Here is a 24762-nt window from a genome sequence, read left to right on the forward strand (position 1 = left end):
ATGGGAGTTGTCATTTTACAAGATCTTTAGCCTTCTCTGTCAAACAGTGCTACTTTTTCACCAAACTACAAATCCCAAGATTCTACAGCATTGAGCCATTGCAGTTCAAAGTGGCGTCAAACTGCATCAAATTAACAGTATGGATTCAGTTCTAGTCTACAGAAGTTTATACCACATATAAACATGGATATTTTTAAAGTAGCAAACATGTATTTCCTATTCTCCATGTCATTAAGATAATATAGGTCTTTATGAAAATACCCCATTGATGTCAGTGGTATTTATAGTGTCTTGCAGAAATATTTTTAAAAAAGTTAAAGCAAACCCCACACATTCCTACATTTTTGTGTAGGAATGTGTAGATCTGGCCATGGTGGTACATGCCTTAGTTACATCCCATTTGGATTGGTGTAATACGCTCTACATGGTTCTGCTTTGAAGAGTGCTCAGAAACTTCAATTGGTCCAAAGAGCTGCAGCCAGATTGCTACAGGGAGCGGACAACCTACCTGTGGAAGCATATTCACTGGCTGCCAGTCTGTTTCTGGACACAATTCTAAGTGCTGGTTATTGCCTTTAAAGTCTGAAATCAGTGGCTCCCAATCTTTTTTTTTGTTTTAACCAGGGACCACTTTGACCAGGGACCAATTTGACCAAGGATCACTTGACCAGAGACCACTTTGACCAGGATCACTCTCCAACATTAGTACTAAAAGGGCTACAAATCAATTTTCGGTCAACTTTAGATTTGGTTTGGGGTGCTGATTCAGAAAACTGCATTGAATAGACCTTATCAGCTCTAGTTTATGCTACAAAACAGATGCCATGGTCAGCAATAGGGAAGGAGTGGCAAGGGGTGCAAAAGGAGCGGAAATCAATAAAATAAAATAAAATAAATAAATAAAAAGGAAGGAGGCTGGTAGACCAGATTTTCATCCTTGCGGCCCACTGGTGGTCTGCAGCCCAAGGGATAAGAACCACTGTCCTAGATGGTTCCGGTTTAGGCTATTTGGCTGACCGCATCCCCTTGTAAGAACCTGCCTGGGCCCTGAGATCTTCAGGAGAGAACCTTCTCTTGGTCCCACCTTCATCTCAAACTTGGTTGGTGGGAACGAGAGAACAGGCCTTCTTGGGCCCTTGACTCTGGAACTCCCTGCCCAGGGAAGCCAGAATGACTCCCTCTTTGCTTTCCTTCCAATGGCAGGCTAAAACCTTTTTCTTCAGACAGGCTTTTAAAGATGAAGATGTTTAAGATCTAGTCAGGGTGTGCTGTGGTTTTTAACTTTGAATATGTTTTTGATGGATTTGGTGAAATTTTTAGTGCTGTTTGTGTTTAATTCTGTTTTAATGTTTTTATATTTGTATATTTTAAATTGTATACTTACGCTTTTATGTCAAGCCACTTTGAGTCTCCTTTGGGGAGATAAAGTGGAATAATAATAATAATAATAATAATAATAATAATAGCGTTTTGGAAACTATATAAACTATATTCTATCTAGATAATAATTTGGGACAATTCAGAGAATATAAAGTGCTGTGAAAAACCTTTTCATCTTCAAGTATATTTTCTTGGGAGAGTGCATCCAGTCTCAATATTCTAAGCATAATGTGCCTCAACAGTAATGATTTTGTGTATGTGTATTTCATAGTCCTAAATATGAAATGCGCATGTGCAAACTCATAGTATTATTGAGTCTTTAAGATGGTGTTTCTATCAATGTACATTTTTGCTCAGTTGCAGGCAACCCTGCTTGCTCTTAAAAACAGAAAACCGCATCTACTTTTTGGACCAGCATCAGTAGTTAATATAACATGTTGAGAGCTAAACAGTACCTACAGCCTCTAAATTCTAAAGGGGGAAATGCAGTATGCTTTAATAACACATTTATACTGCCTGGCAGAGGTGACATGTTATCTACTATACTTTTTCTCTTGGGAGTTCTAACTTTTTTTTTTAAAGGAAACAATATTTATCTTGTGTGTTTGGTCAGAGAAATGGAAGACACAAATCTCCTTGAGGCTGCTTCGGCATGAGTAGGTCATCAGTCCTCCTTAGACTTGAACAAAATCCTCATCCTAGAGATATGTTCCATATTATAAGACCCACTAGGTCTTTGTGTCCAGATCAGAAATGGTTGACAATATAGTTTTCACAACAAAATATTGGTTTCTTTAAAGCAATAGTGCTTTGACCAAGAAAGATTTAAACATGGTAAGATTCTGTTTTGTTGCATCCACATGCCATCACGTTCCAGAATACAATATGAATTCTATTCATTCTAACCTATTATTTAGTTAGTTTAGAATAAATATAAAAATCAAAACTAGTGAAATGATAATTTAATACAATATTTTAGTGATTATGTGCATTAAACAAAGTTTGTGTCTATTGAACACCATAAAGAAAAGATATCACTATATAGGTATCCCCGACTCATGTGGGCAGTTTCAATTTTTGGAATATTTCAGATTTTGGAGTTCTGGATAATAGATGCTTAACGTGTACTGGTTTTGGGGAGTTGCTGCTAATGGTGGTGTTATACTGACAAACTTTCCAATATTATCATTTCCTTCAGGGAAGACATCCAAATGTCCACTTATTACTGCTGTGTTTTCTGTCCTTATAGTCACAAACAAGAACAAAATATATGCCTTCCTACAACATCAGTTCTTAAATCTCTGGATCACTATTCTAGTTCAAACTTCAGAAGTCTTTATGGGTCTTCTGAAGTGGTAAGATCTTTGAAGAATGGCTTTCTTTAAAATCTCACTATCATCATAGGAATTTTTGGTGAGTATACAAGAAGTCAACCCCCCCCCCCCCTGATTTTTTCAGGTTAAAAAAAGCCTGGTTTACTCATGAATTTTAACTGGTTAACCAAATCCCCATGCTAAGTCTATGAGATGCAAAAAATTAAGAGTCCCTCCAGAACTGCAAGCACTATCTCAAGCAAATATTGACACTTTAGTCACACTGTCATTACTTGCAGCAATAGCCGATGTAGTGAAGCAACCAAGTTGGGGGGGGGTGTTGAATGCTCTCATTGAGGAGGCCAGACTTGGTGGAGGTGGTTGACAGGGGCGGAGCTGCAGGCTATTGAAGGCTGCTCTGCCCCCTGCTGTGCTCTTTGCTTCAGCGTGAGCTAGGAGGCAGGTTTCAACCCCCCCCCCCCCGCGAAAAATTTCTGGCTATGGCCCTGCAAGAAGGAGCTTTGTTTGGTGTTTCTATGCTGCAAAATTTACAATCCCAGAAGGCCTTGTTGGGCCCCTCTCTCATTTCTTTTTCACCATCAGGGAAAGACCAGTTTATTTTATTTTATTTTGCTATTTTTATTTAAGATAAAAAACAACAAAACAAACTTCAAAACATCCCTCCACACAATATTCCACCCCACAATCCATGCTTATCACCACAAATCAGCAGCCAGCCACTCTCCCCCTATTTATAATATAATAAACTTGTTACTAAACTAAAACAATAAAATAATAAAATAAATACAGAAAATATAATAATTAAAGATCAGTTTATTATGGCAAGCCTTTAGCTGTGAACTACTTGGGGAAGGAAGTTCTTTTGATTGTGTTGTTGTTGTTTGCCTTCAAATCATTTATGGTTACTCTAAGGCAACCCTATCAGATTTTCTGGGGTTGACACCCAAGGACGCCCAGTGGATTTCCTTGGTCAAACAGAAATCAAATCTTGGTCTCCAAAGTTACAGTCCAGTGCTCAAACCACTACACCAAGGTGGTTCTTTTACCATTTTCACTGTTTTAAATGTGCTTTTAAAGTGTTTTTGAATAGGATTGCTTCTTCAATAGTTTTTAAACTTTTTATTATTAAATTTTTAGTTGCACTTTATTTCAAACTATATTGTAAACTTGCAGGAATATGACAGGTCACACATTAAATGAATTAAGGAATAAATATTTTTGTCTTCCTCCCTCACTAAAATACTGGCATGTAACTGTTTTGTTTACATCCTCTGCTTTGTTACCTGGGAACTATTTTGTACCTTTTCCTCACAAAAGTGTTTTCATGCTTTTGTCTTTTTTCCTTCCAGTCCTTCATTTCCCACACAGTTTCCTCCTCTATCCATTTTGTTTGTTATGCAGTTTTTGTTTGTTCTGTTGCTTTGTTTTCTTAACTTGCATCTTCTTGCCACAATTTCTTAAGTTTTTATTAAATCTCTTTATCATGCAAGCATCAGTTCTTTGTTACCTGTTTGAGCAATCTTATTAACCATTTAAATTATTCATGAATCTTCTCTTTAGTAGTGTGCTGTTGGATATCAGAAATAAATGTGATCATGTTGTTGTGGTTGCATGGCTTCAACTTATTTCCAACTTACAGCAACCTTATTGCAGGGTTTTCTGAGCAAGATTTGTTCAGAAGGGATTTGCTTTTACCTTCCTCTGAGGACGAGTGTGACTTGCCCAAAGTTACCCAGTGGGCTTCCATGCTCTGACAGTGAAAACAGAACATTTGCTATCACCTGCAGTTTTGTGGATCTGCAGGAAGTGCTGGGTCATATCTGCTGTGGATACATTCTGATCATACTGTACCAGAAGACTAATGAGGAAACAGGTTGAACTATCCACACTGTCATACCCAGATTGTGGCTGCAGTCATGAAAAAATTTATCCCACTTGTAGTATACAGAGCAACAGGCCCTCTCAGAAGAAAATAGAAATGGAAACCAGCTGCTGTGAAGTTTTTACTTCTTGTCTTAATCTTGAAATATCAGTGCTTATATTCTTCTGTTCTGAGAGCTAAACTGCTCTCTCCTCTTCTAAATTAATGTTAATATTAATATTTCTTTGGCTTCTGTCCTTATAATTGGCAACCACTTTTTCTCCCTCTCAGAGGCAGAAATTTCTGTTGTCACCTGGAATGCTGGCCTATGAGCAATGGCATAACCATTGTAATGGCATAACCATTTGTGAGAACCTATACACTAGCATACAATTTATATGGAATTGCTGAAATGTTATTAAATTTCTTGATTTTTTTCCCATACTACTCTACATGTTTTAATATATCCCCTCAGTGACAGAATATAATTTTCCCCTGAGCTGACATTGCTTTCATAACATCTCTTTGAAATATTTCATTCCTTATCTTTAAAATGGCTATTTCTCTAGCACTTCTTTTTAGGGTGTTTTTGTGAGGTTTTCTTTATTTGTTGAGGTTTCCCTAGTTGCTTGAAAATCTGTATTGAAGTTCTCCATTGAGGTTTTTACAAAGGGAGCTTCCAAGGAATCTTAAGATTTAGAGACATTTTTAATGTCTTGATATTAAAGAGCTCAATGATAGAACAAATGCTCCTCATTGTGCCCATCTCTCTTTGTGAAGTCCTAAACCTTCTTGTGTTTTGCACCTATAAAGAAGATGCAGGCTCACTCTGTCTGGTTGAAGCATTCCTCTTTAAGAGTTGATGCACCATTGGTTCTCTCTCTAAATTGAGAGGTGATCTGTCTCTGAATACGCTTTCTACAGTTACACTAGATATAATATGTATAGACAGTAAACTTCTTTAGGAATGCTTTTGTTTATTTTTCTGAAGCTTCTGGCCCTGAACTACAAAATGTTGCCGGTAAAGGATTTCTTGGTGATGTTGATTTCCTTTGCCAGGTATAAAATACTATAGAGACTTTTAAAATGTGTATTTTGATCTTCTAACAACTGCTTTCAGCAATTCAACTTACATTTCAAAAGTATTTTTCATCTCAAACTCAAGTGGGAAACATAGACATTCATTTTGCTCTTTCAGGCCTTTCTTCTTATTCTGTATTTTGTGGGGCGGAAGAGCAGAAAAGACTAGGTCCTGTTTGTATTACAGATTATGCATCTCATGTTTGACAGTGACTTGAAGAGCTTTTGAATACTTTCTGGAGTTCTGTTTTTATTTCTTGTTTCTTTATCCTTTTTCCTTATATCTCAAAGAAATTGTCTACAGGATTTTTCTATTTTATAGGAACCTTGCCTTATTTCAGAAAATTAGTCTGTTCCACTGAGTCTTTGTAACCACCATTTTAGCTTACCCTAAAGATTCCATCTGATCTTAGAAACTAATTAGGATTAACCCTGGTTTAATGGGAGTTTGAAAGGAGTATCAAGTGTTGTTGGCTAAATTTCAGAGCAAGGCAATGGCAAACCCCTCTGAGTGTCCCTAAGATAACTGTGAAATTCTTGAGGTTGCTGTAAGTCACCAAACAACTTGAAGATACATAAACACAATAATAAAGACACCCCAGACTCCTCTAAAATCACCCAAGGTTCACTTTTGCTATTTTGCTTTGTTTTTCAACAACCCCCGGTGGCGCAGTGGGTTAAACCACTGAGCTGCTGAATGTGCTTACCAAAAGGTCGCAGGTTTGAATCCAGGGAGTGTCATGAGCTCCCACTGTTAGCCCCAGCTTCTGCCAACCTAGCAGTTCAGAAACATGCAAATGTGTGGAGGGGAAAAGCAGAGAAGGAAAAGAAATTCAGAAACCATCCGATGAGCCCCGCCCTCCAACAAGTATGGAATAGGTATAAAGACAGGCTATACACTAGGACCCCCCTCTGGTTCTCACCCAATGAAGCATACCACCTTAGGGAAATCCCTAGGGAAAAATGGTTAACATACACCCAACTACTTAAGATAAATGTACAAGAGATAAAACTTAAATCCCAGGAAGAGCTAAAACAAATGGACCAAACCATCTCCTGGTTCCAATACCAACAGATATCAGAAAACATTAAAATAGACACCAAAGTGGGATTTCAGGTAAAGGAAACTTTCTGGGACAAAATAATAAAAATAGAAACTAAATTAATAAAAAGAATATACCAACAACTGCTAATATGGGCAACAGAACTGGAGCAGGTAAAAGAAAACATGATTGAGTGGTCTAAAGATGTAGGTAGATCAATAAACATGACTGAGTGGGAAGAAGTTTGGTGTAATAAAATAAAATATACTTATGCATCTGAACTGAAGGAGAATTGGTATAAAACATTTTACAGATGGTACCTTACTCCTGAAAAGATATCCAAGTTCAGTAAAGGTAAAATTAGTGATATTTATTGGAAATGTGAAAAGCGTAAAGGAAACTATTTTCACATGTGGTGGAAATGTAAAAAGATAAAGAACTTCTGGCACGAAATTTATAAAACGATTGAAACAATACTAAAGGAAAAAATAGAATTTAAGCCAGAGGCAATGTTACTAGGAATCATAGATCCCATCAAAGACAAAAATTCAGAAAAACTATTCTTCTATTTTACCACAGCGGCAAGAATAGTAATAGCCAGAATCTGGAAAGCTAAGGAAACCCCAACAGTGGAGCAATGGCTCCTAAAAGTATGGGATATCATGAACATGGACATCCTAACCCAAAAAAATATCACAGAGCATAATGAAACCACCCAAGACAGATTGGGGAAATTTTCTAGAATACATTAAAGGGCTAAATAAGGAAATTTATATCAGTAATTTACAATAAAGAAACTCAAAGGACAATCGACAAGAAGCCGACGAGTAAACTACAAAAGGAAAAGATAACAAAGAGATTAATCCACTGGTTATCTCACAATTTTCTGCCCAGAAACTCCTGGAAGTATTTTAACAGATACTCTTGATTATGTTTATTGTTGCTGTTGTTGCTGTTGTGGTTGTTGTTGTGGGTTTTTTCCCCCTCTTTCTTGTTTTGCTTTATTTTTGTTTTGTCTCTACATGCCCACCTGTTTGGTTCTGTTCCGAGTGCTAGTTTGTATATTTCGTCTCCCTCCCCTTCCTCCTCCACCTTTGCTTGTAGTTATCTTCCTACAAATGTTCTTCCAACTTTATGGAAAATATTGTTCCCACTCTTTCCATGTAAACACTATATTTTGATTTTTTTGATTTATTATTTTCCTCTTTCTATCCGCTCTATCTAAAGAGCAACATATTCCAAATAAAAATATTCAAAAAAACAACAACATGCAAATGTGAGTAAATCAATAGGTACTAATCTGACAGGAAGATAATGGTGCTCTATGCAGTCATGCTGGCTATATGACCTTGGAGGTGTGTACGGACAATGTCAGCTCTTTGGCTTATAAATGAAGATGAGCACCTACCCCCAGAGTTGGACTTGACTTGAGTTAATGTCAGGGGAAAACCTACCCTTTTCATTTTATAGGTGTGTTCTTCATATGAAAACATCTTCCCTTCCTACTCCCCCTATTTATATTTTAGCAAGACAAATGCCCATTTACCCTCAATTAACCACTTTCACTTCTGGTGTCCTTTGAAAGAGGAAAGCCTACAACTTCTCATCAGTTTCACATTTCCCCTGTAGCTTCTTTCTGTAAAACTTGTAGAAATAACCATATTTTTGTCCATTCTGTCAGAAGAGATGTGGACCAACCCATTTTTAAACAGTTCACTGGTGTTAATTTTGATCTTTGTACTTTTATATTTGAAAAACCCTTACATGTTCAAGATCATTGACATGGTCAAAGTTTAATGTCTTGTTGGCTTTCCTGTACCTCTAATGGCTGTTTAGAAAAAGGAATTTCAGCAAGCATTGCTGGTTACAGAATCATTTCAACCTACAACCATGGCCCCTAGAATTATTGTAATTTTGTGACACATATTGACAATGACTTTATAGTTTCCCATTACTGTTTATGTCTGTATTCCAGTCCTTTTTAAAGGGTATGGCTAAAACTGATCTCCATTTTTGTCCACTATTCTTCTACACTAGAATCTCACCTTGACATACTATGCCCATCTTATTGCTATTACCCTAAAATGGGATGGTGGTCCTCTATTATTATTGTTATTTTCATGTTAAAATGTTTATTTATGAATCTGGACAGATGGTATCTCCCAAAAAGGCCTCCCAAGGTCTGCAGTGCCTCACAAGGACATACATATGTATATGTTTCTTTGAGGCAGCCATTGTTGCCCTGGAAACGGAAATAACAACCCCCAACAAAGAACACAAGGCAGTTGGTGATGGTGGAAAGGAAGAGAAGACTGAGCCCAGGGAAATATAGATGGATTAAAACTGGTGAGTTTCAACACCTCATGGGGGAAAAATAATTGAGAAATAATTGAGAAAGAAGGCAGAGGGGTGGCATAATGGAAGAGGAATGGAGTTATGAAGCAGGCATGAAGCAGGCATGGGAAGAAAGGCAGCTTATGTCATGAAGATAAATGGTTGGAGAGATGCTGCTTCACCTGTTCAGGGACCCCCAATTGCTGCATTAGGAAAACTATGAATGAGATTACATAGAATTAGATTTAGGGGATTTTGATATGCAAGTACTGAACCTTAATTCTTATCAAACAGAAACCATCTCCTACATTAAGGGCAAGAGCTTAGTCAATCCTGGGAGAACTTAAAAGATGGCCAACCCACTCTACACTCTTCACCATGGTCTTCTTGAATGTCTGGGTGGGGAAAATAGCCCTGGCAACATCTCCTGTTTGTTAAATATCTCTTAAGTTATCCATGGGTCATATCAAAATCCATAATTTTGGCCCCAAAATCTGTGTTTGTCTTATACATGAGGTTTCATATACATTGGTATATATGATAATCTGGAGCCTCGATTTTGCAGTTTACTTAGAACTCCCTAGGCATGTTCTTTCTTTCTTTGTATTGGACTCAATTTCAAGACTTTTGAGTATTTTAAATCTGATATGGAACAACTCTTGATTTTTTTTGTTCATATTTCTCCAGAAGCTGAGATACCTAAACTCAACCTATTGTGGTGATCTGATAGGAACTCTGATATGATTTTGTATTCTGGGTGGATTTGGAATTGCATGTCAATTTATAGGATCTGGTAGCTGGCTGGAAGCAATCCACTTAGCTTTGGCAACCCCTCATGGATCATTTTGGAGAGAACTGAGATGTAGGGGGGATATGCATCTGCCATTCATTTCCTGAAATAATTCTGGAGCAAATTATAATATTGAAGTTTTTTACAATAGTTGATCTAAATCATCCAACTGTCAATATAATAATTTGCAAATGAAGCTGGCAGAAGTATCACTGGTAGCATAGGCTAGGCAAACCTGGTGATGCCAATCCTATATGTTTGTCTTGTAACATTAGTGCAGGGATTTGTTTGGTGGGGGGGGGGGGATTAAACCTTATTCAGATTCACTGTGCAGATAGTGCATTGTCATTCTTGATTCTTGCTTGCAGATGCTCTCTCAGCACTGGTCCATTTCCTCTCTTTAGCTTTACTCCAAGGTTAGAAAAAACTTCTTGGGAGTGGGGAAGAATGCTCTATGAGGAAACTACAGGGAAAAACAAATGACCGTAGGGATGCCCATTTTCTTTTGAGCTGCTAGCTCTTCCCCACAAATGCTTACTCCTACAAATTCTTTTTCCTTGCCTTCATATTTGCATTACTGGAACAAATGTGGGTTTAAATAGAATTTGGAACATATTTTCCCAAGTGTAACAGTTCTACAGGACTTGGAAAGAATACCCAAATTGGAATTCTAACTCAAAGGCAAGCACCACTGTTATTTCCACATATAATATGCTTAGTGCCACTTTCAAAGAACTCACCTATACTTTTTACCAAAGCATTTTCAATATCTTCATTTCCAGCAGGACTGTCCTTGTTACATTATGCAACATTGTAAGCCCATCTGAGGCCCTCCAGGGAGGCCGGTATGATTGGGTTTTCGTATCTAAATAAATGTCTTTTGGCTAATATGGTTATATTGTTAATTTCCTCAGTCTTTGTTGTCTCATTTTGTATGTGTGTGTTCCTTGGTAAGGCAGGGTAGTGTTTTATATGTGCTTCCGTTTCAGAATAGGGAATTGTGAGGGTTTGTACCATCTCTAAAGAACAAGTATGTAGAATTGTGTATTCCTCTGTAGATATGGGTATTTCTTTTGTTTTAGGGTCCACTTCATATATACGTATCTCTATACTGCCAATAATATTTTACTGAACTTGGAGGGAGTGCCTCATTATTCTTGGTAGGTTTTGGTAAATCTAGATAATGTGATAGCACTATTTTATCAAGCACAAAAGAACATAGTAGAGAATACTTCAATTGAAACTCTGGGTTGGAAGTGATCCCTGGGAAGCAATAAAATTCATAATGATGGAAGCTGGTTTTTGAATCAGTGCAGTATATTACTGAACATATGTAGTCTTTTATTTAATGTTATATATTAGATGGATTCCCCTGCACAAAGATAGGTGCTTCATATTACTACATTAATAGTATGTGATGGAAATAATGTGAATATTCAATCATAAAGCATAAAAGGAGCTTTGTTGGACTGAATCAAAAGCATTACCTAGTCAAGGATTCTATTGCTGCAGTCACCAACCACATGTCATACAAAATTCCAAATATATAAAGAAGAGCAGTAAGGAAGATTATTTGTAAATCAACTCTGTTCTACACAATTTTGTATTGTAAATCAATCAGTGAAGTTGAATCTGGTTTTTTTTTTTTGTCATTAGAATTAAATGCCAAGGTGCAGTTCCCAGATATATTCAATTTTCCACTTACAGTGAAATGCTTTTGTATAATAATAAAAGTTCAAAACTGAAATTTGACAGGTTAAAACAATTCACATCCATAAATTATTATTTGTAGGACCAATTTAGGTTTCCTTCACATTTGAATGGCAGCACATTGGTCTGGATGCCTCTCTTGTGTCTCGTCCAATGTTGATTCCATGAATATTTAAGACTTCAAGATTTTGGCCAGTTTCAACAACAGAAAAATACAGGGCTAATAATGACGACCGAGAATCTTCTGCTTTAAGACAGATTCTGAAAGAAGAAAACATCGGGCTGATTTCCTCAGTGAAAGCATTGCAGTGCTCATGTCTGAACAACGCACTACTATAAATATTTGAATATTCTTCCCACAAATATATGTTCGTCAACATCCCTTCTATCAAAGAAGTGATGAATCTTTATTGCATGAAGAAACTGCTTTAAAATATACATCATGTGTATCCACTTAGATCAGCAGAAATGTATATAATCTATCAACAGAAATATAGGCAGTTGTCTTATCAGTACTCAAGACAAAGTGCTGTTTCTATTATCTAAAAGCAGAGCACTGAAAGTCTTTTGAAGGTTTAAACATTTTAGACTACTTTTTAAACATTTTTGATCTTGAAGATAAATTGGACCTGGTGGCTTTAGAGTATTGATATTTTATGTCAAACCTGAGTGATTTTCCTCAGCATCTCAATTACACCCATTAAATTAAACTCACAGTCACCTTTGGATAAATTATTTCAATTATGTCTTTTTAATGTCCATTTGAATAATTTGAAATCTAATACTAATTCTGAAGTATTTCCTTCAGATAGGTCAAGTCTTTGTTTTCCGAATATAACTTCTGTGAGATATATCACTATTAACACCTTTTAAGAAAAGAAAAGAAAAGACATATTGATACAAAGAAAATGACTTGCCTTTGACTCATTTTTTCTGGATGTATTGGTTGCCTTAGTAACTGCAAACCAAAACTTAGTTTAAGTATAATTGCTCCATATGTTTGTACAAATCACGTCTTACTATGATCCTTTAAAGCAGTGAACAATTTGGCAGATTTTTTTTTACGCTATCAGATGCTAAAATGTGCAGCAATATACACTAATACTTCCAACAACAATATATATATATCTAAACTATATATATATATATATAGAGAGAGAGAGAGAGAGAGAGAGAGAGAGAGAGTCTTAATTGAATTGATTATTATATATCTCTATATCTATATAGATATAGATATATAATAATCAATTCAATTAAGCTGATATATATATATATATATATATATATATATATATAGTTTAGATATGCAAACATAGTTGGACCCACTGTAATTTATTCAAAGCCAAAGCCAAAGCATTTGGTGAAGCTGATGAGATTATAAATCTAGGTGGGAAAACAGAAGCAAACATAATATATCTTTCTGTGTAAAGCTATCTATAGCAAGAGATAGAGATATATTTCTGACAACAGCTTAAATGTGTTTGTGATTTTTTATGTTGACGAAACAGATTTCTGCAAGGTAGGTTACTTATATGGCCAGAATAGCTGCTAATATGCATACAACTAGTGAACAAGGCAAAGAAAAGATACAAAGATCTGTTTTTAGGAGAGAGACTACACATTGCTGTCTATCAAGATGTAGTGGTTTCATTTTCATTTTTTTACCCAAGATGTAAACTGTGAAGCAAAAAACATGCTACATTTTCTGTAAAGTTTATGTCAATGGTATTTCATAAATTATCAATTCCTTGAATTATTTTGATGCAATTTCCATTTTTACACTGATTTTTAAAAAAGTTTTTAATTAGTAATTTTGTGTCAATACATCTAAGTAATAAATAAAAATAATACTGAATTCTCACTTTTTAAAATGAAATATATATTATATGGACCTCATTCCAACTAAGATTGGAAACAGTCATTCTGTGTGCAAACCATATGTAAACCATAGCTTATGACTGCTGACTGCATACAGGATGGATACAAGAGGCCATCACACCATTCGTTTTAGAAATAGTGTGCTTTGAGCCATCACATGGCAGGCTGGTTTGCTCCTCCCAATCCATCCTTTCCCCCTGATGTCATTCCTCCTCACTCTTCCCTCTTTTTAATTGTTTTTTAAAAAAAATCTTACACAGCTATAGAGTTTTAAAGTCTTGACAGGGCATTCTCATTTTGAGATTTTGAAGGATCACACTTCTACAGTACCAAGCATCCGTGATCAGAGTTATATAATTGGGAAACTAAATAGGAAAGAGCAAATAACAACCCAATGGATAGTTTTATTTTCAAAAATGTGTGTGTCCTGGGAGATCCAGACTGAGATGTTCAAAGGTCCTCAGTTCATTTGTACTAGAAACTGGTAGAACAAAACAAAACAAGATTATCAGTGGCTTTTATTGTTATTTTCATGATTTTGCTTTACACGAGGACATGGCTGTGAAGAGCAGGGGTATAAAGTGAGGAAAATAACACAAAGTTTGGGTTTTTTTTCCAGAAGATGTAATGTTTGCAAAAAGCAAAACACTCTCCCAAATGCTCCCACATGGACATGTCAGAGGCACAGCTGTTGGGATGTAGATAGGGAAAAACACGAAAGAACCAACACATTTCAAATGGAATGATATTCATATGCAATTAGAAAAAATATGGATGCAACAACCTTCTGTCATCACAAAAAAACCCCTTACTTTGCAGATTGTTCCTATACGGCATCAGATGAGTTGAACACAAAAGTGTAATGGGATAAGAAATGACAGCAATTGTAGGAAACAGTGGCAAATGCCATGATAAACGAGCATGTGATAAGGACCTATGTTTGTTTTGTTGTCTTTACTTTAGAAAGATTTGAAGTACTGTGTAATTTAAAATGTTGTATGTAGGGGATCCTGGCTGTTTAGTTTTATTTAACAAAGTGTGAAATAAAATGTGAAAATCATTTACTGAAAATATACTTGATGGGATTAAAAACATGTAGTAGTTTTGTCATTTTCCCCCTTTTCTTTTTATTGTGAGAAATTAACTGCATGTACACAATACATTTTGTGGTTTCAGCTGCATTGTTGACTATTCGCTCCTAAACATATTTACTTCAAAAATTAATTGTGTTATGAAATTATTTCCATTGAATTAAGAGGGCAGGAAACTGCCAAGAATTATGGACTTTTTTCATTATCACCCCTTAGCATTTGGAGGGGGGCATGTATAAAGAATGTATAACATTTATACTATAATAAATCACGCCGCTTGTCACCAGTATAAAGGATCAAACGATATGCTATAATATATCCCACAGCTGAACACCACTGTAAAGGATTATATGTAATATCACTCCACTAGACAACAGTATGGTCGCAAGTTGATGTTAGATGTGTGTAATGGTAGAATGAACACTGCTAATCATTTGACAAAAACAACCTATTTGGACCCTATTTTTCTGTCATTTGGATCAATTGCTTTTGTTAACACATGAGAGAACATAGCATTCAAGCTTTACTTTCATTTTACCTCACAGCTGATACCACTTTTGGAGGGCACTGATGATCACACAACAAGGAAAAGTGAAAGTAAAGTTCTCACAGTCTGTTCTTTTGCCTCTCGTGTATTAGTCTTGTGCATTTTGGCTGTACCTTGATCCATTTCTGCTAGCTGAATTTTGGGAGACCCAGGATCTTTTTTGTGCACCTCCCAAAAAGAAGTGGGCAGCCAAATGGCCATTTTTGGTTCACAGTTGAAAAATGTGGCTAGATCCGGCCCATCGGTGGGAGGACTTTCTGGGCTCCCCTTCCTGTCATTTTTGGTCTAGTTGAATGACCATGACCACACTTTGAGGACACATCAACCACTGTTAGCCAACCAAGTTTCATAACCTTTGGGTCATCTCCTGATTTTTAGGAATTTCTTTTTCTTTTTAGTATTAAATTCTCCTTTAAAAATTCCCCAAAAGATACCCCCTATTTTTTGGAATTCTTTGGAATGGTATTATTATTATTATTATTATTATTATTATTATTAACAACAACAACAATCTTTTATGACCTGATGGAGTTGAGAGAAAGATTGGGTTCTGTTTGCTTGACAAATGGCAAAGTTTCTCCACAGATTGAAGCCCAAAACTAAGTTTTGTAGTTCTTCTTACTACTGGCAACTGCCAAAGGATTATTACTAATAGAGGTGTTTGTGTGTGTGTGTGTGTGTGTTTTTTTTTTGCAAGGGAATGAAATTATAGGTAGGTAACTACAGTATGTAGTACACTTCTGAGAATTAGGTTTTTCTGTTTGTTTGCTGGGAATTGTGATTATTATTATCTTTTAAAAGTATTTTCTGAAGGAGAGGAGGGAAGGAGAAAAAGAAGCTAAAGGGTGGGTCAAGGCTCTCAGAGCTACTCAAATGTTTAAAGAAAAGCACATCAAGACCAAAGAGATACTCTTTCTTTCTTTCTTTCTTTCTTTCTTTCTTTCTTTCTTTCTTTCTTTCTCCCCAGTCCCTAAATGTGCATGCACATGTCATCCACCCGTCCCACACTTCCCCAACTCCCAGTCTCACTGAATAAAAAGAATTAAGAAAATATAGGAAAATAAAGGAAAATTGAAAACATTCAATGATAGAGAGAGGCCAAGCCAAGTCAAACCAAAAAATAAAGCTGAGAGTGAGTGGCATGGCAATCAGACCAAACCACCTCTCTAGTGCAAGGCGCAGCTAAGAGCAATGGAGGTGCTCACCCCATTAAATAGAGACAGTCACATTACAGTGTTCTTCTATTCTGATTGGCCCAACAGACAGGGCTCACAAGGAAACCCCACATGAGCATGTGGCAGCCTCTTTGTATGCCGTATGATGCTGACTAGGAGAGGAGGAGCTGTGACCGACTGCCATGTGGCCCATTTCAGCCAAAAAAAAACATGGTGGCTGAACCCTCAGCTGAACAAGCCGGAGTGGCTGAAGGGAACTGACCAAACTGAATCCATACAGAAGCCTATTGTGCATGTTGCCTATCCTTCGAGCCTGTACTTGCTACTAATAATTTGCCCTTGTTAACACCATAGCTTTAAAAACAGTTGATATTAATAGCCCTGTGTATTGTGTATTGTGTATAGTACTGTGTATTATCATATTGTCAGCACACTGGGCTGAATCCAGTATTATGCTGGTTGTTCCTTAGTCAGTCTGAACTCTGTGGAAAATGATTATCTTAAGCTGAATGTATTTTGATCTCTTGACTAACTTAGTTGGGATTCCATCTTTTTTCTTTTCCAACAAACTAGGCTGAAAAGAACCGTACACAAGAATGACAGACTTGCACCTGTTCTCCTCTGCTTCCAAAAATAACAGTCAACAACCTGAAGGTATTTTAGTCTTGTTGGAACTTTGACCAACTTATATTGTGTAAAAAAATCCCCAATTATCACAGTATTTCCCTTTTTGATGCTGTCCTGTATATAATCTGTCATTGACTATCATTATTTCTAAGTTTGAATGCCTTCTGTTGGAGTTTATATTTTATGATTGCTGGGTTGTACTCAATATTGTCTGTCTACCATCAAAACATATGCTGCTGGTGAATTACCATGATTCAGCTTCTTGCAATCCTCCCTGCAGAACAGGTCTAATGAGACCATGGTTGCACTATGATTATTGTGTTCATTATTATTTGCAGGGCTTCTCTCAGCAAGTGCTATCTCTAACTCCCCTATCAGGGAGTATGCCACCCTGAGAACCTAAGATATAGGATGGGATATAATTATTTAATCAATCAATCAATGATATCAGAAGGATGAATTTGACAAATAACTGCATTTATTAATTGGTATTGACTGCACACTATGTCTAACTGAAATTCTCTTAGATTGCAAAAAATAAAAATAAATAAATATGAAAACTTTATTATTAAATTATATCCAGCTCAAATGTTTGTTGTTGTGTGCCTTCAGGTAGTTTTTGATTTATGTTGTCCAGACTTAGAGCTTTATTTCTTTTCTTTATTCAAAACAATTCTGCTTTGGAACAAAGAAAAGACATAAACCAATAATACTTATAATATATTAGGTTCAACATGGTTAAAACAGACAAATACATATCATTAAAATACACAAAACAAAAATGGGCTCCAATACCCATAAAATGCAGTAATAATAAATCTAAGCCTGAACAAACATGACCAGTCTTGGAGTTGTAGATTGCTGGCTTTCTCTTCAATTGGTTGAGTGGTCAACAACAGTAACTTCTGCCAGCTGCCAAACATTTTCAGTCTTGGGTTGTTGTAGGTTTTTTCGGGCTATATGGCCATGTTCTTAGAGGCATTCTCTCCTGACTTTTTGCCTCCATTTATGGCAAGCAACCTCTGAGGATGCTTGCCATAGATGTAGGTGAAATGTCAGGAGAAAATGCTTCTAGAACATGGCCATATAGTCAAAAAAAACCTACAACAACCCAGTGATTTCGGCCATGAAAGCCTTCAACAATTTTCAGTCTTATTCTTGGCCACCATTTCCATTCTAGTTCAATTGTTCCTTCACACACTCCAGAAGAAGTAAGTCACTTTTACTGTGGTCTACTTAACAATTTCTCTCTATGTTGACTAAATGTATTAAGATTGCACTATAAGTGCCCCTGGGCAGCAGCTGGCTGATCAGGATTACAGCATGAATAAGGGAAATCGTTCTTTGCTACCAAGCAAATACTTTGACAAACTATTACTTGCCAAATTTGTTAATACAATTATCTACATGTCTAATTACAGTGCCATCAAAATGAAGTATATTGCTCCATAGTAGAAGTTATATTTGAAAGCGGATTAATTTGAAACCACAATGGCTGGACATTAAGAGCTCACAAATTCATCAAAATGTTTTAAATGTTAAAAATACTTACTTCTTGTTTTTAAAAAAACCCAAAAATCACTATCCTGAATTATTTTAGGCATAAATGAACAGATTTCATTGGCCTTACCATCCAGGCAACGTAGTTGTGCTGCTGTCAATACTCCATCTGTGTGTGTTAACAAAGCTGTTCATCATATTCAAGATCTAGAAGCGAAAGTGGAAGAAACCTTACAATGGGTACTGTATTTAAATATATTTCTTGTTTTAATTCAAAGTTACTTTCTCAAGGCAACTTTACAATAAAAAACAAGTTGCTTGTTGACTTATAGTGATCCCATGAATTTCATAGGATTTTCTTAGATGAAGAATGTTTAGAGGTGGCTTTATCTGTTCCCTCATCTGAAATATCGCCTACAGCACATGGGATTCATTGGTGATTTCCCATCGAAATATTAACCAGGGCTGTTCCTGTTTAGCTTTCAAATCACATTTGGTGCCTGTGGCATATTTAGGTATTTGTGTGTATAGAACTGAAGTTTTATTAGACTTAATGCCCATCTGGGCTAAAAATCAACTATGGCAAGATGAAAATAAAAGGCACCTGCTCTCTCATCAAGGACAATGGAACAGTCCTGTTTCCCTTCTCCCACTATTCTGTATCCAGATGTGCATCCAAAGGTGAAATGTCTGCTCCATTATCATTATGATAGCATAGAAAGAATATGTGTGTGTGAGAGAGAAATATTATTAGGGTAATGAAATAAGTTGTTCTGAATGCTTTGCAATCCTTCATGGTTTTCTTCATAAAGAAGTAAATCTCACTGAATCCCGTAAGATTTTTTTTCTTTATAAACATTCACTTTCATTGTGTTAGCAATTTATTTGACTGGTTAAACAGTTTAAAAAAGATTCCAGTTTATTTTAATATTTTTATATGTGGTTTGTTTATATGTACAGTCACTTACTCTATTTTAGGGCAAATCCTAAAATATGTAGCATGTCACTGAATAATTTCATTTCATTTATATTTGCAGTATGATCATTTGTATCTGTCAGAGACAGTTCCACGGTAAGGATCTTATAAGTATCAATTCAGTAGTAACCTTAAGCAACGTACTAACTGTGATAAAACCTTAAATATACTACAAAAGCAACTCAATATATTTTTTCCAAGAACCAAGTTCCCCAAGGAAGACATTTATTATTATTATTATTTTTGCGTGTGGAGGTGCTGAAATTCTGGTATGTATGCAGACTACAACTTATTTTTGTCCACTGCCTAGTATACACTTTCGGTTACATAATGAGAACTGCTTGGATTGATAAGTTATGAATGATTCATATACAGAAGGTGGATTTTGAGTTCTTTACAGACATTAGAATGAACTTGGAGACAAATATTCACTTACATTTTCAGGGATATAGAGATTAGGAGTGTTGAAGAAGGTGAAAAAAGCTGGTTATCAGTCTCTTCTGAACTGAAGGTTGAACAGTCATCATATGTGAAAGGTAATGATTTACTCTGTCAGGATGTTATTGGTTGAACTATTTAGTTGGAATTATTCCAGCTGATAGGTTTATTCTAGCAACATGACCATGACATGTCAGAAGTGTTTAGAATCTACAAGATGGCTTATTTTTTGTTGTTTTTATATGCTGTCAAGCAGGCTTCAATTTATATAGTAACCCTATGAATGAGAGATTTCCAGGAGAACTGACTATTCATAAATCTATTTTCCTGCATGTTTTCAAGCATTTTCAATAAAAGAGGAGGCAATAACTGTATTTTTACTCCAAAAGATTAAAAGAGAAACACAATCTGTTATACTTCATCAAAAGAGGTAAACTAGATAGTAGGGCCTGGTCTTTCATCTCCATTTATAAACACTTGTATTTCCTATTGGAAATGATGCAACCATTGGTCAAGGTACTATCAGATTACGCTAAACGAACAATGTTGTTTTGCCTATGTAAAAGCATGAAATCATTATTTAATCCATCTCCTTTAAAACCTTTATTTATTTCCAACATTTCTACCCCATCTTTCTCAACTCCTGAAGGGAGACTCAGGGCAGCTTACAACGGCAGCAATCCAGTGCCAACAACATACAACACATTACATACAATATTATACAAAAGATAAAACATTAGATTAAAATACATTTAAAACATTATTATCATGTAGCTGAATCAGTCTGATTTAGCCACCCACGACCCAGTCCAAAGCCTATCATAGTCAAAATTCCAACGTTATGATTACTACCAAACTTACTGTCCAAAGGCCTGTCCCAAAACCATGTTTTGAGCTTCTTTCTAAAAGAGAGGAGGGATGGAGCTGACCTACTTTTGCTAGGGACAGCATTCCACAGGCAGGAGGCCACCACCAAGAGGCCCTGTCCCTCGTCCCCAACATACACACTTTCGAAAAGGCAGGACCAAAAGCAGGGCCTCCCCAGATGATCTTAAATTCCGAGGCAGGACATAGAGGGAGATACGTTTGGACAGGTAAGCTGGGCTGGAACCATACAGGGCTTTATAGACCAAGACCAGCACTTTGAATTGTACTCAGAAATGGACCAGCAGTTCATCTGGAGTTCAACTGGATAAAATGCGTAAAAAATATAGTAGTGATCTTCACACATTAATGTAAATTATTTGTTTGAAATAAGATAGTAGCATATATCTGGAATCATATCATCATCATCATCACCATCATAATCAAAATTGCTATACTCTCTTCTAAAAGAAAGAGACCATTTGGGGCTGCAGCATATCTGGAAATCTTGGGTGCCACCTGCAGTTTCCTGTGATGAACTGCAGCCATGGATATTTCCTCAACGGGACTTGTCCAAGGCATGGGCATATTTTCCCTGCACTGTTGAAATGAAAATAACTGAACTAGGTTGTGTGTGTGTATGTGGGGGGGGGGGGGGGAGAGAGAGAACAAGGAAGCCATAGCATTATATAAACTGCAGGTAGAGAGGGTCCTTAAGAAAGGAAAAGCTTTGGTCAGGGATTAACAGCAAATATAGGAGAAATGAGCAGATGAAATATAAGACAAAAGAGATTTGTGTTTGTTACGGAGGAATTCAAAATTGAAATTATACTATTCTCTAATTTTCCTAAACCGGTAAAAAATATTTAGAGTATTGACAATTCCTAATGAGAAGAATTCTGGACAGATGAGAATCTTCACAATGTGGGACCTATAATGTGCAAAATTACATATGGTAGAAAGCAACATTTTCTGTATGGGAATTAATATTTCCACATTAAAATATTGTTTTCAATGCAAAATGTTTCAGCACAGAGTGAATTTTATACAGAATAAGTTCTGCATTGCAGATAGTCTTCAAAAACTTTTATACCAAAGCTTATAAACATCAACAAATTGAATTATATATATTTAAAAACCTTGGTAACTTTTAAATTTATGTTATTTTATGGTAGAAGTGGGCAATGATACTATAAATAAAAATGTGTATGAACTTTTGAAAAATAATCTCAGTCCTGTAATTGGAGATGGCATGGACTTTTGCAAGCTATCTCATTTAATGTATTTCCAGCAGATCTGGGCTTTTGCAGCAGAATACTAACTAAACTGCTATGGGGATCTGTTTATTACAATCTTTGTACAAAGTTTAGTGACTTGGTTTGTGAAATTCTAACAGTTTGTACTTGCAATATGATATATTATTACAGTGCATATTTCTTATTCTCCCCCTTTAAATTTTTGAAGACATACAGCCTTTAAAGCAGAAAACAACAGCTGTTTTGGCAGAGGTCACAGAACTGGTAACAAGATTGGAAAATGACCGTAAAGACGCTCAAGAAGCTTTGGAGTTTGAGAGACGTCGCAGGAAAAAACTCTACCTATATGCTGATAGCCTGTCACTTTGGAGGCTACAAGAGCTTCCCATAGCTGTTCAAAAAGGTGGGAACTGTTACCATATAAAGAGAAAAAGAATTAATCATATTTTTCATGAGCCATGTTAGATCTTGCAAAACAACCTGTATTAACTTATCTTACAGAAATGCCATTCCTTTAGAAAGCTATTGTTGCATTCAAGAGATAGCAAGAATGTTTATTGATTATTAACCATAATATGATTTGTGTCCCTAGCAGATTAATTCCAGTTTGTCCAGAACATAGTCTGGGCAGAACCCTTTTAATTGCAGAAGTTTCCACATTAAAGGGGCTGTCTAGATCTGCCCCTAGTTCAAAGCAGATATTAGGGGATTTTCATCCTTGATATTCTGGGTTATATGGCTGTGTGGAAGGGTCCCAAGGCCCCATTTACACTGCCATATAATCGAGTTCCAGAATGCAGATAAACTGCATTGAACTGGATTATATGGTAATGTAGACTCATATAATTCAGTTCAATGTGGTTCAGTCCTCATTGTATGAGTCTACACTGATCATTATAATGCAGTTCAAACTGTATTATAAGACATTGTACACGGGGCCTAACATTTAAGCATTGTATCCATATTTTTAAATCGTCTATGAATTTAAAAATGATGCTTATGTGCATTTAATTATGTACCTCCATATCTGTGTACATGCAATTATTCCTTTATAAATGGGGGGGGGGGGACACACAATGAGTTAAATAACTATTGTCTCAACAACCAGCCTTTAACGCAGTTGCAATGACTCACAGATAATGTGTACATACCTTGTCTGTAAGATAGGAATTGAGTACATTTTCAAATAAATTTACTGGCCTTGGAAAGTGTCTATCAGACCTATTACATTTGTGGGATTTACAGTCGGATCTCGCTTATCTGATATAAATGAGCCAGCAGAACGTTGGATAAGCAAACATTGGATTAATGAAAAAAACATTAAATGTCAAATTATGTTATGATTTTACAAATTAAGCACCACAACATCATGTTTTACAACAAATTGACAGAAAAAGTTCAATACATGATAACATTATGTAGTAGTTACTGTATTCACAAATTTAGCAACAAAATATAATAATGTATTGAAACAGTTGTGTATCCAAGCAGGAGGCCAACTGCCTTGGATAATATAGAATGTTGGATGAGTGGAGGTTGGATAAGCAAGGCTCTACTGTAATTAATTTCCCATTTGACAATCAGGTGGAACTATTCAGGTTGATGCTAACTAGTAGGATTCAGGTTTGGCTGTATTTACTGTGAAATGCTTTTTGCTACCTTTATTCCTCACTTTTGCTTTCAATTGACTGTCATGGTTAATGTGTCCTTGAATTTTTTGGTTGTTTGGAATTCTCAACTAGAGAGGTCCTTGTCTTCCCTAAACTATGCTAACGTGATATTGTTGGGAGAAATTAAAGCTGAGCTGTCTGGCCTTTGTACAAGCTGAAAAACTTTTCCCTATGTAGTGTCCCCAGCAGAGGTAGCAAGAGTGATATTATGCATCCCCCGTGATAACTATTAGTTTATATCAGTGAAAAGAATTTTGTTGTATTATATGAAAACAAGCTACGTCGTTCATTCAACCATAACATTTCATTTAAAAAATCACACAGGATAATGATTTTACAACATCATTGAAGGGACAAGCATTTGCATATTTCAGAGCTCCAAATAATCAGACTGAGCATTACAAATATTAGGGTGAAGAAGTGTGTGAAACAGAAAAGTTCAAAAATCATGCCGGCTAAATATCAAGCCATGAGAACCCCATTTCCACCCAAATTGGAGAAAACAGTCCTGAGATGTAGGTCTGTTGCCTTAACTGAATATTCACAGGAAATTTAATTTCACAATTTGGGGGAGATTGCTGTTAAATAGAATATGACATGTTTCTGTGCAATGAGGATGTTGGGCTGTTGTAGGTTTTTTTGGGCTATGAGGATGTTCCTTTTCTTCATTGACTGAAAGCCACAGGGGAATGTTTTACAAGTACATTTTTTAGGAAACTATATACTTTTGACAATGTTTTAGCTTACATTGTATGATCAAACTTTAAATACAATATTTTAGCTTTATTATATATCATAGCATATATGCATATATTTTGGTATAGAATGGGAAAAGTATTCTGAAGATATTGCACAACTACAGTGGCATTTTGAAGAAAAAAAACAACAACTACATGATGCAGTAAACCAGCTGACAAAAATAGATAGCACTAATGCAAAGATTCTGGAGAATATAGACTTCATGAAGAAATACAGCCCTCTGCTGGAAGAAAAGCTGACTTATGAATCTGATTCTGTAACAGAAATAAAAAAGAAATACGAACAGGTAACAGCTTTAAATATTTTTTGGCATTTTCCCTATAGTTTTGGTACTTGTCCATAATAAATATTCGCATTGAACAACTGTTCCACACTTGTGAATATAAAGGAAATGTGAAAGTATGACACATTAGGCCATACTTTCTCTCTCCTTTAGAATAAATATAATA

General features: G+C 36.0%; 1 protein-coding gene across 1 annotated transcript in view; it reads left to right on the forward strand.

The window, feature by feature from the left end:
- Positions 1 to 16819: 16819 nt before the first annotated feature.
- CCDC178 (coiled-coil domain containing 178) overlaps positions 16820 to 24762 on the forward strand; it is a 157988-nt gene continuing 150045 nt past the window's right edge. The window contains exons 1-6 of the mRNA XM_067467036.1: positions 16820 to 16877; positions 18451 to 18590; positions 19388 to 19422; positions 19771 to 19862; positions 22093 to 22287; positions 24379 to 24599. Of these exons, the coding sequence (XP_067323137.1) occupies positions 16820 to 16877; positions 18451 to 18590; positions 19388 to 19422; positions 19771 to 19862; positions 22093 to 22287; positions 24379 to 24599 (741 nt within the window). The remainder of the gene's footprint in view (positions 16878 to 18450; positions 18591 to 19387; positions 19423 to 19770; positions 19863 to 22092; positions 22288 to 24378; positions 24600 to 24762) is intronic.

The sequence above is a fragment of the Anolis sagrei genome, chromosome 4 (assembly GCF_037176765.1).
Source record: "Anolis sagrei isolate rAnoSag1 chromosome 4, rAnoSag1.mat, whole genome shotgun sequence".
NCBI lineage: Eukaryota > Metazoa > Chordata > Lepidosauria > Squamata > Dactyloidae > Anolis > Anolis sagrei.